Genomic DNA, 15978 nt, shown 5'->3' on the forward strand with positions numbered 1-15978 from the left:
TCCTTTTTTTTAACTTCTCACATTTTAATTTACTGATTTATTTTTTCCCTATTCGCAAAAGTCCCTCTTTAAGTGACTTTTCACATTTAAATAGGAGAAATGTATTTTAATGTATGCACTCACGTTCATAATTATAGTGACTGCCACCTTGACTTCCTTATAAAAAATGATGTAAGGTTGATTGTCTTGCTGTAATGGTGTCTGAGTCTCCATGGGACAAGTATGCTCATCAGGAGAGGCAGAGGACCTCGTGAACACCGGATCTGTGTAGTGCATACTTGTTACATCTGAGTAATTTAGAATGCATTCTCTAATGACAGGTGCAATTCAAGTGCATGGCTGTCCATAAATGACTAATGGTGATTACAATTGGCCTCAATTCACCAAGATCATGCTAGAGATAATAAGGCAAGAGAAAACTTGCCACCACACAGTGAGGGAGTTATCTTATTTCTCCATTCCTTAACCACTTGAGGACCTAGGGCTTTACCCCCCTTAAGGACCAGACCCTTTTTTCCATTCAGACCACTGCAGCTTTCACGGTTTATTGCTCGCTTATACAACCTACCACCTAAATGAATTTTGACTCCTTTTCTTGTCACTAATAAAGCTTTGATTTGGTGCTATTTGATTGCTGCTGCGATTTTTACTTTTTATTATATTCATCAAAAAAGACATGAATTTTGTCAAAAAAATGATTTTTTTTTAACTTTCTGTGCTGACATTTTTCAAATAAAGTAAAATTTCTGTATACATGCAGCACGAAAAAATGTGGACAAACATGTTTTTGATTAAAAAAAACCCATTCAGCCTATATTTATTGGTTTGGGTAAAAGTTATAGCGTTTACAAACTATGGTGCAAAAAGTGAATTTTCCCATTTTCAAGCATCTCTGACTTTTCTGACCACCTGTCATGTTTCATGAGGGGCTAGAATTCCAGGATAGTATAAATACCCCCCAAATGACCCCATTTTGGAAAGAAGACATCCCAAATTATTCACTCAGAGGCAGAGTGAGTTCATAGAAGATATTATTTTTTGTCACAAGGTAGCGGAAAATGACAGTTTGTGACAAGAAAAAAAAAAGTTTCCATTTCTGCTAACTTGTGACAAAAAAAAAAATGAAATTTGCCACGGACTCACCATGCCCCTCTCTTAATACCTTGAAGTGTCTACTTTCCAAAATGGGGTCATTTGTGGGGTGTGTTTACTGTCCTCGCATTTTGGGGGGTGCTAATTTGTAAGCACCCCTGTAAAGCCTAAAGGTGCTCATTGGACTTTGGGCCCCTTAGCGCAGTTAGGCTGCAAAAAAGTGCTACACATGTGGTATTGCCGTACTCAGGAGAAGTAGTATAATGTGTTTTGAGGTGTATTTTTACACATACCCATGCTGGGTAGGAGAAATATCTCTGTAAATGACAATTGTTTTTTTTTTTTTTTACACACAATTGTCCATTTACAGAGATATTTCTCCCACTCAGCATGGGTATGTGTAAAAATACACCCCAAAACACATTATACTACTTCTCCTGAGTACGGCGATACCACATGTGTGGCACTTTTTTGCACCCTAATTGCGCTAAGGGGCCCAAAGTCCAATGAGTACCTTTAGGATTTCACAGGTCATTTTTGTTTCAAGACTACTCCTCACGGTCTAGGGCCCCTAAAATGCCAGGGCAGTATAGGAACCCCACTAATGACCCTATTTTAGAAAGAAGACACCCCAAGGTATTCCGTTAGGAGTATGGTGAGTTCATAGAAGATTTTATTTTTTGTCACAAGTTAGCAGAAATTGAATTTAATTGTTTTTTTTCACAAAGTGTCATTTTCCGCTAATTTGTGACGAAAAATAAAATCTTCTATGAACTCACCATACTCCTAACGGAATACCTTTGGGTGTCTTCTTTCTAGAACGGGGTCATTTGTGGGGTTTCTATACTGCCCTGGCATTTTAGGGGCCCTAAACCGTGAGGAGTAGTCTTGAAACCAAATGTCGCAAAATGACCTGTGAAATCCTAAAGGTACTCATTGGACTTTGGGCCCCTTAGCGTACTTAGGGTGTAAAAAAGTGCCACACATGTGGTACCGCAGAAGTAGTATAATGTGTTTTGTGGTGTATTTTTACACATACCCATGCTGGGTGGGAGAAATATCTCTGTAAATGACAATTGTTTGATTTTTTTTACACACAAGTGTCCATTTACAGAGAGATTTCTCCCACCCAGCATTGGTATGTGTAAAAATACACCCCAAAACACATTATAGTACTTCTCCTGAGTACGGCGATACCACATGTGTGACACTTTTTTGCAGCCTAGGTGCGCTAAGGGGCCCAACGTCCGTCCTATTCACACAGGTCATTTTGAGGCATTTGTTTTCTAGACTACTCCTCACGGTTTAGGGCCCCTAAAATGCCAGGGCAGTATAGGAACCCCACAAGTGACCCCATTTTAGAAAGAAGACACCCCAAGGTATTCCGTTAGGTGTATGATGAGTTCATAGAAGATTTTATTTCTTGTCAAAAGTTAGTGAAAAATGACACTTTGTAAAAAAAAACAATAAAAATTAATTTCCGCTAACTTTTGACAAGAAATAAAATCTTCTATGAACTCATCATACACCTAACAGAATACCTTGGGGTGTCTTTTTTCTAAAATGGGGTCACTTGTGGGGTTCCTATACCGCCCTAGCATTTTACGGGCCCAAAACCGTGAGTAGTCTGGAAACTAAATGTCTCAAAATGACTGTTCAGGGGTATAAGCATCTGCAAATTTTGATGACAGGTGTATGAGGGGGCGAATTTTGTGGAACCGGTCATAAGCAGGGTGGCCTTTTAGATTGTATTGGGCCTGATCTAATGGATAGGAGTGCTAGGGGGGTGACAGGAGGTGATTGATGGGTGTCTCAGGGGGTGGTTAGAGGGGAAAATAGATGCAATCAATGCACTGGGGAGGTGATCGGAAGTGGGTCTGAGGGGGATCTGAGGGTTTGGCCGAGTGATCAGGAGCCCACACGGGGCAAATTAGGGCCTGATCTGATGGGTAGGTGTGCTAGGGGGTGACAGGAGGTGATTGATGGGTGTCTCAAGGTGTGATTAGAGGGGGGAATAGATGCAAGCAATGCACTGTCGAGGTGATCAGGGCTGGGGCCTGAGGGCGTTCTGAGGGTGTGGGCGGGTGATTGAGTGCCCTAGGGGCAGATAGGGGTCTAATCTGATGGGTAGAAGTGACAGGGGGTGATTGATGGGTGGCAGTGACAGGGGGTGATTGATGGGTGATTGACAGGTGATCAGTGGGTTATTACAGGGAAGAACAGATGTAAATAATGCACTGGCGAATTGATAAGGGGGGGTCTGAGGGCAATCTGAGCGTGTAGGCGGGTAATTGGGTGCCCGCAAGGGGCAGATTAGGGTCTGATCTGATGGGTAACAGTGACAGGTGGTGATAGGGGGTGATTGATGGGTGATTGATGGGTGTTTAGGGCAGAGAACAGATGTAAACACTGCACTTGGGAGGTGATCTGACGTCGGATCTGCGGGCGATCTATTGGTGTGGGTGGGTGATCAGATTGCCCGCAAGGGGCAGGTTAGGGGCTGACTGATGGGTGGCAGTGCCAGGGGGTGATTGATGGGTGATTGACAGGTGATTGACAGGTGATCAGGGGGATAGATGCATACAGTACACAGGGGGGGGGGGTCTGGGGAGAATCTGAGGGGTGGGGGGTGATCAGGAGGGAGCAGGGGGCAGTTTAGGGCATAAAAAAAATAGCGTTTACAGATAGTGACAGAGAGTGATTGATGAGTGATTAGGGGGGTGATTGGGTGCAAACGGTGGTCTGGGGGGTGGGCAGGGGGGGGTATGAGGGGTGCTGTGGGCGATCAGGGGGCAGGGGGGGGGGATCAGTGTGCTTGGGTGCAGACTAGGGTGGCTGCAGCCTGCCCTGGTGGTCCCTCGGACACTGGGACCACCAGGGCAGGAGGCAGCCTGTATAATACACTTTGTATACATTACAAAGTGTATTATACACTTTGTATGCGGCGATCCGGGTGCTAGTAACTCGCCGGCGATTCCGAACGGCCGGCGGATTACAGCGTGAGGGGGGCGGAGCCAGTCGCCGGTGGCTGATCGCGTCACGAATGACACGATCGCTCCGCCCATGCCCGTACAAGGACCGCCGCCAATTGTACATGCGGCGGTCCTTGCGGGATCCACTTTCTGGCCGCCCCTGTGCAGTGGGCGGTTGGGAAGTGGTTAAAGAAAACCTGAACTGAAAATTAAAAGTCAAAATAACCATACACAAGTCATACTTACCTCCCGTGTAGTCTACTCCTCAATCACTTTCTCCTCTCCCACGTCTGTTTGTCCACTGTGATCAAGGGAATTCTCAATCCTCCATTTTGAAAATGACCATTACCTCATAACAGATTTCTGGTCAGCACACTGTTAAACTGTAACATCGTCCACTTGAGCCATAGGGAATCATGGACATTACCAGGCACATCAGTTGTCCACTCAGCTCTAACCGACAGCAACTGATATATACCTGACAGCAACTGATATATTTCAGTTCTGACAAAATGTTGTCAGAACTGGAAGGGATCATTGTCAGTAGAAAATGGTGAGCTTCTGAGAGGAACTGATGGCAAGGTAACTATTTAATGTTCATTTGAAGTTACCTCATGTGTTTATTTTAAATAATTTTACTCAGTACAGGTTCCCTTTAAGTTACCTCCGCTGTAGCTTAGTTCCCTCCTCTGTAGTTATTTTCACATGCAGTTAATTAACAGCCTGTCTTTAATTTTAGAATTCTGGAGTTATTTTAAGGATTGAAGAGTTAACTTAAAGGACTTACGAGGCCAAAATCTGCCCCCAAAACGTAAAAAAAGTTAACTACCTGCATGACTTTGTAAGGCACGGAGGACGCCGTCCGCGCCCTCCGTGCCGTTCCGCCTGGTCCCCTCTGCTCAAGGCTTCGACCCCACGGTCCGGGTCGGTATCTGCAGCCTGCATAAAGATGGCCGCCGGAGCTGGCCACGGATGCGCAGTCCGCATAGCCGCTACTGCGGCTGCGCAGCTCTAGGGCCAACCCTCCGATCCACGCTGCCTGTTACGTGGATCGGGGGGTTGGCCCTAGAGCTGCGCAGCCGCAGTAGCGGCTATGCGGACTGCACAGCCGTGGCCAGCACCAGCGGCCATCTTTATGCAGGCTGCAGATACCGACCCGGACAGCGGAGTCGCAGCCTTTCAGGGGGCTATTGAGCAGAGGGGACCAGGTAGAACGGCACGGGGGGCGCGGACGGCGTCCTCCGTGCCTTACAAAGTCATGCAGGTAGTTCACTTTTTTACGTTTTGGGGGCAGATTTTGGCCTCATAAGTCCTTTAAGGACCGAAGAGTTAACTTTAGGTTTGTCTGAGGTAAAATAGGAGATAAGCTTAGTGAATTGAGGCCATTAACTGTTGCCAGGACAACAGATGCGGACATGAGAGTGAACAGACATGTCGTTTGACTACAATTGAGTAACGTGTACTGTTTCTATGGAGGGCGGGTGGAAAGAAGAGGGCATGATGGAGAAGCTTCTGGTGGGTGGGTTAATGAGGGGAAGAATGCTTTCAGTCGCTGCTATTGTTTAAACATCCGATGTGCTAAAAGCAGATGCATGCTGGCAAAACATATCTGTGACCGCCTCACAAACTCTCCAGCATGCTGAAGGTTTTTCACCAATTTTGTCAGGGTCAAACAGGGTCTGTTTATTGGTGCTACATACAGTACAGTATGTATATCATTAGGGAATAGACGTTACATAACCTATTTCAGAGGCATATGCGTTTCTTACAATAACTCTTTTGGAGTGACTTTTTTATTACAAAAACATACAGACAAGTTAATCAAAATACTGCGAGAGGCGCCCAAAGAAAAAAAAAACGCTAATAAAAGATACGTACAAATACGTGCAAATAAGTCTTGACTTACCTTGAATGATTCATTGGACAAAAGATTCAGACTTTTTGTTCAGCACAAAAAATTGACAGTGCGTTTCACAGGCAACTGCCACTTCATCAGGTCAGTAAACCATACAATATCTGTAGCTGTATCCAGTACTGAGCGCTTAGCAATCAATACAGACAAGTTGTTTGGTTACCCCCAAATTGATCTTAGTCTACAGTGGGGACATAAGACTATGGTACAGATTAGATTGTCAACTCCTCTGAGTACCAGTTAAAGAGATACTGAAGCGAACATAAATTGCTATTTTTACTACCTCCTAGTTCGCTTCAGTACTCTCATTAGATGTAAACTGCTGCATCCCCGCCGCAAAACGAGGGATTTAGACCCCCCAAATCCTCGGGGGACAATCCGGCCGGCGCTTCCTGAAAGAGGCAGAGCTTTCAGCTGCAGCTCTGCCTCTACTGATGTCAATTGCTGTGGATCACCAGAGAGGCGGAGATCCACACGGCAATTGACGTCAGGAGAGGCAGAGCTACAGCAGAAAGCTCTGCCTCTCAGGGCAGCACACTCCACGACCATCTCCTGACGTCAATTGCCGTGCGGATTTCCGCCTCTTTCCGGTGATCCGCGGCGATTGACATTAGTAGAGGCAGAGCTGCAGCTGAAAGCTCTGCCTCTTTCAGGAAGCGCTGGGCGGATTGTCCCCTGAGGATTTGGAGGGTCTAAAGCCCTCGTTTTGCAGCGGGGATGCGGCGGTTTACATCTAATGGAACTACAAAAGAGAACTAGAAGGTAAAAATAGCAATTTTTGATCGCTTCAGAGTCTCTTTAAGGATGTAAAATGCATAAAATTGTAAAATACATACAGTACAGTACATACAGTACAATGTACTAAATGTACATTTTTCCCAATGCAATATAAATTGCTTTTTTTCTTATATTATTGCCATTTACAGTAGCTAACAAAAAGCTAAAAGATCTGTCAGGTTTTGGAATGCGCTATCTACTCACAGGGAATTCTCATTAACTTTATTCTTTACAAAACCCTTCTTGGAAAGGATCTATACAAAGATGTCAGCGGTCTTCCCTACTTACTTGCACGCTATTTTGGCAGTTGGACTGATCAACTGCAGTTCAGTAAGTGGTTATGTAAATTAAGAAATAACTGAGAATCCCCCATGAGGAGATGGACTGGTCCAAAACCTGACAGATCTGTCAGATTTTCACAACCTACTGTAAGTGACAACAACTTAAAAAAAAAAGTAATTCATAGTGCATTTTACTCTGGGGGAAAATGTGCTTTTATATGTATGCATTTTTATTTGCATTTTACTCTGGGGAAAAATGTACTTTAATATGTATGTATTTTAAACTTTACAATTATTTGCGCTATATGTCTTTTAATGGCATGACTGTATAGTCTGTAAAGCACTTAGACAAATGGCATCACTATATGAATACACATTAATAACACTTACTATTTATGTTCCCATACACACAAACATTATTGTGCTTAACTAGAAATAAAGCTACGGCTTCCACAAAAAGGAGTTTCAAAATTTTAACTTGAAAACTGTTTTTCTAGATAAACGAGAGATTTGCTTGATGGAACATAATGTTGACAGACGGTATCCTTGATTAACAAGGACCCTTATTTTTTGTTTAATTAATCCTCCTCTGTAGAGTGTGGCGCTTTCCATTTCAATGATCAAACAACTTTATCGCTTCACAGACAATACAGCACGTCATAAAGTACTGCGGCGCAGATGTGTGACAATAAAAGAAATTCACAAAAAAATAAAACCCTTCGCCCTCCAGCAAGGAGTAGGTGGGGGGAATTGCGCTAGACAGAATCCTATTATCAGAGACCACCAGAAAAGCCAGAGACACAGTGCAATGGAGGAGTGGGGATTCCCATAGGCCATTTGACTTTATGGTGAAGGGGGAAATTGATTTAAGCCCCCTGAGAACCAGACAGACAAGTTTAAAAAAACAGAGAGCATCCCCGGAGCTCGCAAGTCTTGTGAGCCTCTGCTGAAGAGTGATAGGCCTCACCTATGACCCTTATTCATTGAGAATTGAAAGCCAGGCATGTAATGGAGGAGCAGGGGTGACAAATTCCGATTGGCATATAATGGCGCACTTTGTGTCATTGACAACCAGCAGCAAAGTTAAATTGGATTGTAATTCTTCTTGTTGATAAAGTTCACACAATCTTGTTGTCAAATAGTGAAATACGTCTAACTTTACTAATACGGTAACAAATTAAAGGGTCTTGTTTTGGAAAAAAAGAGGAACTTTACTGAAAGATAGACGTGGGGTGGGGAATAAATCAATACAAAGTGGGAAGTTAAAAAAATAGAAGGTAGATCAAGAATTGATTGCTGTACATCGTGTAATTTGTTCAAGGTGTTTGATGCACCATGAGCTTCAGGAGCATAGCAATAGGGGTTGGAGAGGTAGCCACCGCATTGGGGCCCTTGGGCCAAAGGGGCCCCAAAGGGCCCTCCCTAAACTACAGTATTAGCTCTCTATTGGTCCTGTGTTCATATAATCACTTATATAGACACTTTGAATAGTGGTAATTATTAACAATCTGTTCCCCATCCCCTTCTTGCACCTCAGACACTGCAGTTGCCATTGGAAGGTTTTGGTGCGCCGTATCAATTGCTATGTATAGAGTGCTTGGGGGGCCCCATTGTAAAACTTGCATCGGAGCCCACAACTCTTTAGCTACGCCACTGATGAGCTTACTATTTAAAATGTTAATTTTTGATAGTAAAATATCAGTAATTGTTACTAATATTTTACTATAGCTAAACCTAACACTACTCTCATACAGAACTCTCCACTACCGATGCCTAACCCTAAGACCCCCCCTCCCGGTGGTGTCTAACCCTAAGACCCCCACCTCCCCACTGGTGCCTCCCCCTAAGATCCCCCGTGTTGTGCCTAACCTTAAGACCCCCCTGGTGGTGCCTAACCCTAAGAACCCCCCTGCACAAACCCCCTTCCTGACGCCTAGTCTAACCGCCCCTCGAACAAACCCCATTCCTAACGCCTAACCCTAACCATCCTCCCGGCACCAAGAATGATAATTACTGGGCACCCGAATGTCCCCTTTGTTGCCAGCTTCAAAAAAGAGAAACCCCCTGCAAAAAAGATAATTATTTGGTGTTGCCTGGAGCCCGAATTTCCCTTTTGGCGCCGGCTTGCCGATACGTTCAATTGAAGTCTATGGTGGCGTCCAATTAGTCCAGAAGCTGCGTGCGCCCGATTTGCCTGATACCCACAAAGGGAGATACTGCTTGCTTGGCAGAAACAGTTGTTTTTTACCACAATACAATAAGGTTCACAGACAGGAAACTGTCAGGGCCATGGCCCTGACATCACACTGTTTCACCTCAATATCAGCCATACAGATGTCCCTGATGATCTATTCGAGAAAAGTTAAATATTTCTCATGGGAAAAGAGGGTATCGGCTACTGATTGGGATGAAGTTCAATCATCAGTTAAAGTTCCTCTTCATAGTGTTGAGCGTGAGAAACAGTATCACTATCTCTGATGTGGGCTTTGACAATGCTTCTTTCCTCTAATATATGGATGTGGTAAGTGTGACTCTTGTGTCCTTTATATGTTTACTAACTAGTTTCTGTGAAGAATAAGTTAAAGTTTTCCTTTGAAATGTAATTAATGAGACTATGTATGGACCTCAACATGGTCAAGAATTGAGTGACTGTCAATGACTTAGTGGAAACCGTTCCTTGTGTTGTTGCCTGCAGGTATCAGCATGATGACTCAGAATTCACTGAAGATAGGATTGTTTTCATGGTAACAGATGGAGTAAACAGTGCAGAAGCCGTGCTTGGCATTCAGGTAATCTAATGTGAGAGACGAAAAAATAAATTAAATAAAACCACTTACTTAAAAGCCTGCATAGACTGTATGAATGGATTTGGGAACAGCTATTAAGCCAAGTGCAATGTTAACATCTTACTCCTCTTAACAGAACAACAAAGTCTTTACAGTGTGTTTATTCAAGCAAATGGCAATAGCAAGATCTGTGTTCCAGTTTAAAGTCAATGGGAATCAGGAAAAAAATCAAAAAACAAATACTTACCCAAGTAGAGGGAAGGCTCTGGGTCCTATAGAGCCTTCCCGCTCCTCTCACGTTCCAGCACTGGCTCCCCTCATAGCAGTATTCATCTGATTGATCGAATACTTCTCTCTGCTTCTGCAGAAGTCTTCAGGAGCCCGAGTGCTCTCAAAGACGGACGGCTCTGTACTGCGCTAACACGCATTCACACATGCTCAGTACAAAGCCACCTGTCTTCTTCCAAAGCCTCGTGCTGTGGGAGATTCAAAAGGAGGAGCTAGCACTGGAACGAGGGGACCATGAGAGGAACAGGATTGCTCTATAGGACCCAGAGCCTCCCTCTCCTTAGGTGAGTATCTGTTTTTTTCCTGCTTCCCATTAGCTTTAAAACGTACTTTATTGTTTAGTTTGTTGGATGTTCTGCTGTGTTCTTCTCTCCTCCATACACATTGAAAAGTGTCCTTGTTTTCAGGGTCAGCACAATTTGACATCAACAAAAGGGCCCCTAATGCTGTTTTAGAGAAGCTGGTGTTAGGTCTGTTAGGGATCTGTCAGGGGGCCCCAGATAAATTTTGCCTCAGGGCTCCATTGTAGTTAGAACGCGCCATGGTTTTCCACCAGTACCTGTCAATGATACTGATGGAGTGTACAAAGAGCATTGTCACTTCCTCTTATCCGATTTGTAAACAGGCTTTCTTTGGAATTTAACTTAAGAAAGGGGTTACAGCTTTTCTTCAAGGTTCTTCGGTTCGGGATGGGGGTGGGGGGTGTTGGGGGGATCGGGTTGGGCTCAGTGGGGCTGTTGGGGTTGCAGAAGCCCAGTGGGAGCAGGAGTCATGATATTGGGGTCACACTATGTATCCTGTACCCATTTCAGTTTCTGTAAAATATTCACACAATGAAACAGAAAAGGTAATATTGTCCAATAATGTCCGTGGCCCTGCACCGCTATTTAGCAGCCGGCCAAATTTCCCTCAGGGGTTAAAGCTAGGGGAGGACTGGGGATGGAAGGGGCAAGGTTAGGTGGTCTCAGGGGTTAGGTTAGTTGCCCATCGGGGCAGGGTTAATGTTAGGGGCCCACTGAGGGGGGAGGGGTTTGGTGGTTAAGGTTAGGCACCCACCAGGGGAGGGGGGGTTAAGGTTAGGCACCACCAATGGGGGTTCTGTATGAGAGTAGGGAGAGGTTAGGTCATAGTGAAATATCAGCAAATATTACAGATATCTCACTATATCAATTTATTCGTAGAATATCAGTAAATGTATCTATATTCTATAAGCACTATTTCCTGCATCCTTAAAGGACAACTATCAAAGTTAACTAAAACTGTAAATGCCACATATATTTCCAGTAATTACTATCAAATAGCAATACAAGGGCTTTTTTCATCTTTTCATGTTTTATACGGTGAAAATTACATTTACAGAAAACAGTTTTCACTGTGGGCATTATTATGGAGGACTGTGCCCATCATCAGCTGAAGTTATCTTTTTATGTCTGTGTGTCTCTCTCTGCCATGCAGTGTTAAGTAAACAGTTTACAGACAGATTACAGTTCAGCTCTGCCTCCCCCTCCCCCCTGATGCCGACACAGAATTGTTACAAAACAGCTGGCAAACAAGGCTTTTTTTTTTACACAGGCTGTGCTGAGAGACCTCTGAAAAGCATTCTAGTGTTGATGGCTTAAAGCTCTATAGATATGTGAGGTTTACAGAAAAACAGTTTATTTGATAGTTGTTCTTAAAAAACGATTTTTGTAATTTTTTTATCACTGCGCTCAGATTTGCTTGCGGTACTTTTAAATGTAGGCCATGATAAGAACAGTGAATTACAGCTATCACGCGCTATGATTTGGAGTCTGTATGTGTCATGAGCATGTATGGCAGCTTAAATATACTGTATATCCCTGTTTATTAAACAGTTGGGATGCTATAAAATGTAAATAAAAACAGAATGCAATGATCTGCAAATTATGTAAACCCTATATTTGATTGAGAATGGTGCAAAGACAATGAAATGTGTTAGTGGCATCAAGCTGCAAATGAGCATATGTCTTTTCAAAAACAATAATATTTCTTAGATTCAGCATTTGCTATTTTGTCTTTGTATTGTTTGCAATTAAATACAGGATTTAAATGGTTTGCAGATCATCACATTCTGTTTTTATGTACATCTTACACAGCATCCCAACAGTTTTGGAAATGGGGTTGTGCATATACTTTTTATAGCATTTATTTCCTGCACTCATTTCTTTCAAAGGAGCAAACAGCAACATACCGGTCTGACTGGCTCCTGTAGCTCCTTCCTACTAGTAGAACGGGATTTGCCTCCTCTTCACCTGACTCCACCCACTTCCTCCCTGTGCTAAGAGAGAGTGATTCTTTGTAGTCATCACTGTGTATTTTATGAATACACCTGTACTTCAAGCAACACCTTATGGATGGTAGACAGTGTGGCCGGGGAAGGAATGGCATGGCACATGGCCCAGACCTCTATGTTCCCTGAGAGTAGGATGTGCTGGAGTCCGCCATGGACTCGGCTATGGACTCTGTAAAAATGGAATTCGGCTGCCAACAATTGCTGACAGCCGAATTGCACCTTTTTTTTTTATTTTTGGCCTTGAGTGGCGCTATAGTCATAATTCACATTACAGCATATGGCGGCGCCCAAATGTCCAGTGCCCTTTTTACCTGCGTTGCCTATATGTATATATTGTTGTTTGTTGGCATGTATCTCCACCCACCCCCCCCCCCCCCCCCCCACCGAGGCTTGTCCTAGGCTGCTTATTATGCAGAATCCCCCCGAGCATTCTGGGAGACCAGAGGTCTTTTCTACTTCATTTAAAAGTCCCGGTAAACAAACATTCCACAGAGATCACCTGCCAGTACTAAAGAGGTTGCTGCTTGTGATAAATTTCAGAAAGTAAAACGGTGTGAGGAGAGTGTTTACAATGGGCAAACACTGACTAAATAATTAATGTATAAGTATTGTAAAAAAAAAAATCTATTATATTCATGATGAAATTTTGACTGCAGCCCCTCTTGAATATCGCTGTAATCCTACAGAAAAGAGCAAGAAAAACGTTTTATAAAGCAGAGATGTATATGGACATTCATACATTGAATACAGTAATTAGCCTAACAAAAATCATTTTAAGGACACGTTCCATGGTAATGTAGCGCCACAAATAATGATAGAAGCGGCTCTCATTACTCCTGCAAATGGCGCTCTCTCTGGGCTCTCCCTCATCCTGTTAAACACGCGCTTCCATTAACCTCTGAGTGGAGTGTGTAATTAGGAGAGTAATGAGGCATCGGCTCTGTCACTTACACCTGCAATATCACTGACAACAGGAATGGTTCACAGCAGCTGCGCGTGGAAATCTGTGCGTTATGTCACACGCAAATGCCTCCCCGCAACAGACGGGACTCACGTCTTCTCACTTCCACAACAAATCACAATTAAAGCCCAACTCTGGGCACAGATTTATATAGGAAAAGGGGAAAAATAAATCAGTACATTGCAAAGTAGGAAGCTAAAAAATACAATCGAGATCAAGAAATGATTAATATTCACCATGCAATTTGTTAAAGAGACACTGAAGCGAAAAAAACATTATGATATTATGATTTGTATGTGTAGTACAGCTAAGAAATAAAACATTAAGATCAGATATATTAGTCTAATTGTTTCCAGTAAAGGAAGAGTTAAAAAACTCCAGTTGTTATCTCTATGCAAAAAAGCCATTAAGCTCTACGACTTTCAAAGTTGTGGAGAGGGCTGTTTTCTGACTTTTATTATCTCAACTGTTCCTGAACTGTTTACTTTTCCTCTGGCAGAGGAGAGGTCATTGGTTCACAAACTGCTCTGAAAGAATCATTTTGAATGCTGAGTGTTGTGTAATCTGCACATATTATAGAATGATGCAATGTTAGAAAAAACACTATATACCTGAAAATAAAAATATGAGAATATTTTCTTTCTGCTAATCTTCTAGTAATTATTCATAGTACACAACCAATTCACTATATCATATTTTTTTTTTTTTGCTTCAGTGTCTCTTTAATATTGTTTGATCCACAATCAGCCTGCATGTAATCATCTTTACTACTGGCAGACAAAAAGGTTTTTTTTTTTTATAGATATACATATACATATGTACAGAGGGAGATACTGGTTGCTTGCCAGTTGGAAACAGCTGATATTTCCCACAATGCAACAAGGCTCACAGACAGAAAAATTTCAGGACCTAGGTCCTGACATCACACTGTGGAAGGGGTTTACCACAAAAGCCATACAGACCCCCCTGATGAGCTATTTGAGAAAAGGTAAAGATTTCTCGTGGGAAAGTGGTTATCGGCTACTGATTGGAATGAAGTTCAAATCAATTCTGGGTTACAGTTCTTATTTAAATGCTAATACAGAGTGGCCACTCATGCTGTCATGAACAGGCTTACAGGGCCTAGAATGCTTCACTGTAAGGCAGATGCACTTCCTGGAAAACAAGGTGCCAAAACCCCTAGTAAATGCTATAGTGAGTGCTGGTAACAGTACTCATGTTTAGAGGTAGGAAATTGTCCACTAATTTTGCATCTTTTTTTGCTACATTTTTTTTTTAAATTTTACATTTCACAAAAATGATTCAGGATTTGCAGGATTGTTCCTAATTGGAAGGTGATTATTGATTGTTTCCATAAAGGGGTCCATTAGGGCTCTTTCTTTTTTCAGATACGATCGTAAAATCCAAAATTCCGATCCACCAAATTCTCTATTCTATTCCAGCATAATATCGTTTTGTGTCGATTTTGTCCACATGTGTGGTTTACTTTACAATTTGATCGTAAAAATCTGAATCAAATCATCACATTTGAGAAAAATATTGTACCATTAATGGGCACCTTTAGGTCAGTTTTACACTTTTTTTGGCGGGGTTGCAGTGGGGATGCCACGCCACATCCCACCACAATGCAAAAAATGGTAAACATAAGACCATGCGGTAGAGTGTGCCAACAGGATCATATGCATAGTGCCCCCCCCCCCCCCCCCCCCCCCCCACACTCAGTGACGTACTTGCTGCTGGGCAGGAAATATGCCACTGGGATTTACTGGGATTCTCGTCGGTCCGCGCATGTGCGACACACTGTGCTTCTGTCGATTAAATTTCTGCTTCGCCCATTGACTTCAATGTCTTCTGCCACCCAAGCGTCACCGCAGAAGTCATAGGGTAAAGCGATGTAGACTTTGAGTCGACTCTGCGGCAATTAGGAAGCTTCCGGTACAATGCGACATGGCAAGTGCGCAAGACCCCATACACAGTGGCATAACTAAGGAGCTTGGAGCCTCAGTGCAAGTTTCACATGGGGACTCAAGCACTGTATTGATATGGTGCCCCAAAACTAACCAAGGACAGCTGAAGTGTCCAAGATGTGTAAACAGCATAAGGAAACAGTTTGTTAAGGATTATCACTATTCAAGCAAATAGATGGCGCAGGGTGCAGGGTGGCTGGGGAAGAGTGGCTGAGTCTGGGCACAGGGTGGGTGGGGCAGAGTGGCTGGGACAGGGTGCAGGGAGGCTGGGACAGGGTGCAGAGTGGCTGGGTCTGGGCGCAGGGTGGCTGGGACAGGGACAGGGTGGCTTTGACAGGTTGCAGAGAGGCTGGGTCTGTGCGTGGGGTGGCTGGGACAGGGTGGCTGGGGCAGAGTGGCTGGGTCTGTGCGCAGAATGGCTGACAGCCACTGCCTGGGACAGAGTGGCTGGTGCAAAGTGTCTGGATGAAGGGTGGCTGAGTCTGGGTGCAGGCTGCTTGCCATCACAGACCTGAATCCTGGTGCCACTCGCTCCCCCACCGCTGCCTTAGTAGCGTCAGTCACCATCGGCGTCATGGTAACAGACATCATATCAGCAAGACACAGAGGGCGCACACACTACCTGCGTCCA

The 15978-nt window shown here is 43.6% G+C and overlaps 1 protein-coding gene across 3 annotated transcripts in view; it reads left to right on the forward strand.

The window, feature by feature from the left end:
• The window catches only part of LOC137520871 (FRAS1-related extracellular matrix protein 1-like), a 288103-nt gene that overhangs the window by 67242 nt on the left and 204883 nt on the right, over positions 1–15978 (forward strand). For all 3 annotated transcript variants that reach the window (XM_068239387.1, XM_068239388.1, XM_068239386.1), the window contains one exon: positions 9730–9823. In XM_068239387.1, coding sequence (XP_068095488.1) covers positions 9730–9823 — 94 coding nt within the window. The remainder of the gene's footprint in view (positions 1–9729; positions 9824–15978) is intronic.

The sequence above is a fragment of the Hyperolius riggenbachi genome, chromosome 6 (assembly GCF_040937935.1).
Source record: "Hyperolius riggenbachi isolate aHypRig1 chromosome 6, aHypRig1.pri, whole genome shotgun sequence".
Lineage (NCBI taxonomy): Eukaryota > Metazoa > Chordata > Amphibia > Anura > Hyperoliidae > Hyperolius > Hyperolius riggenbachi.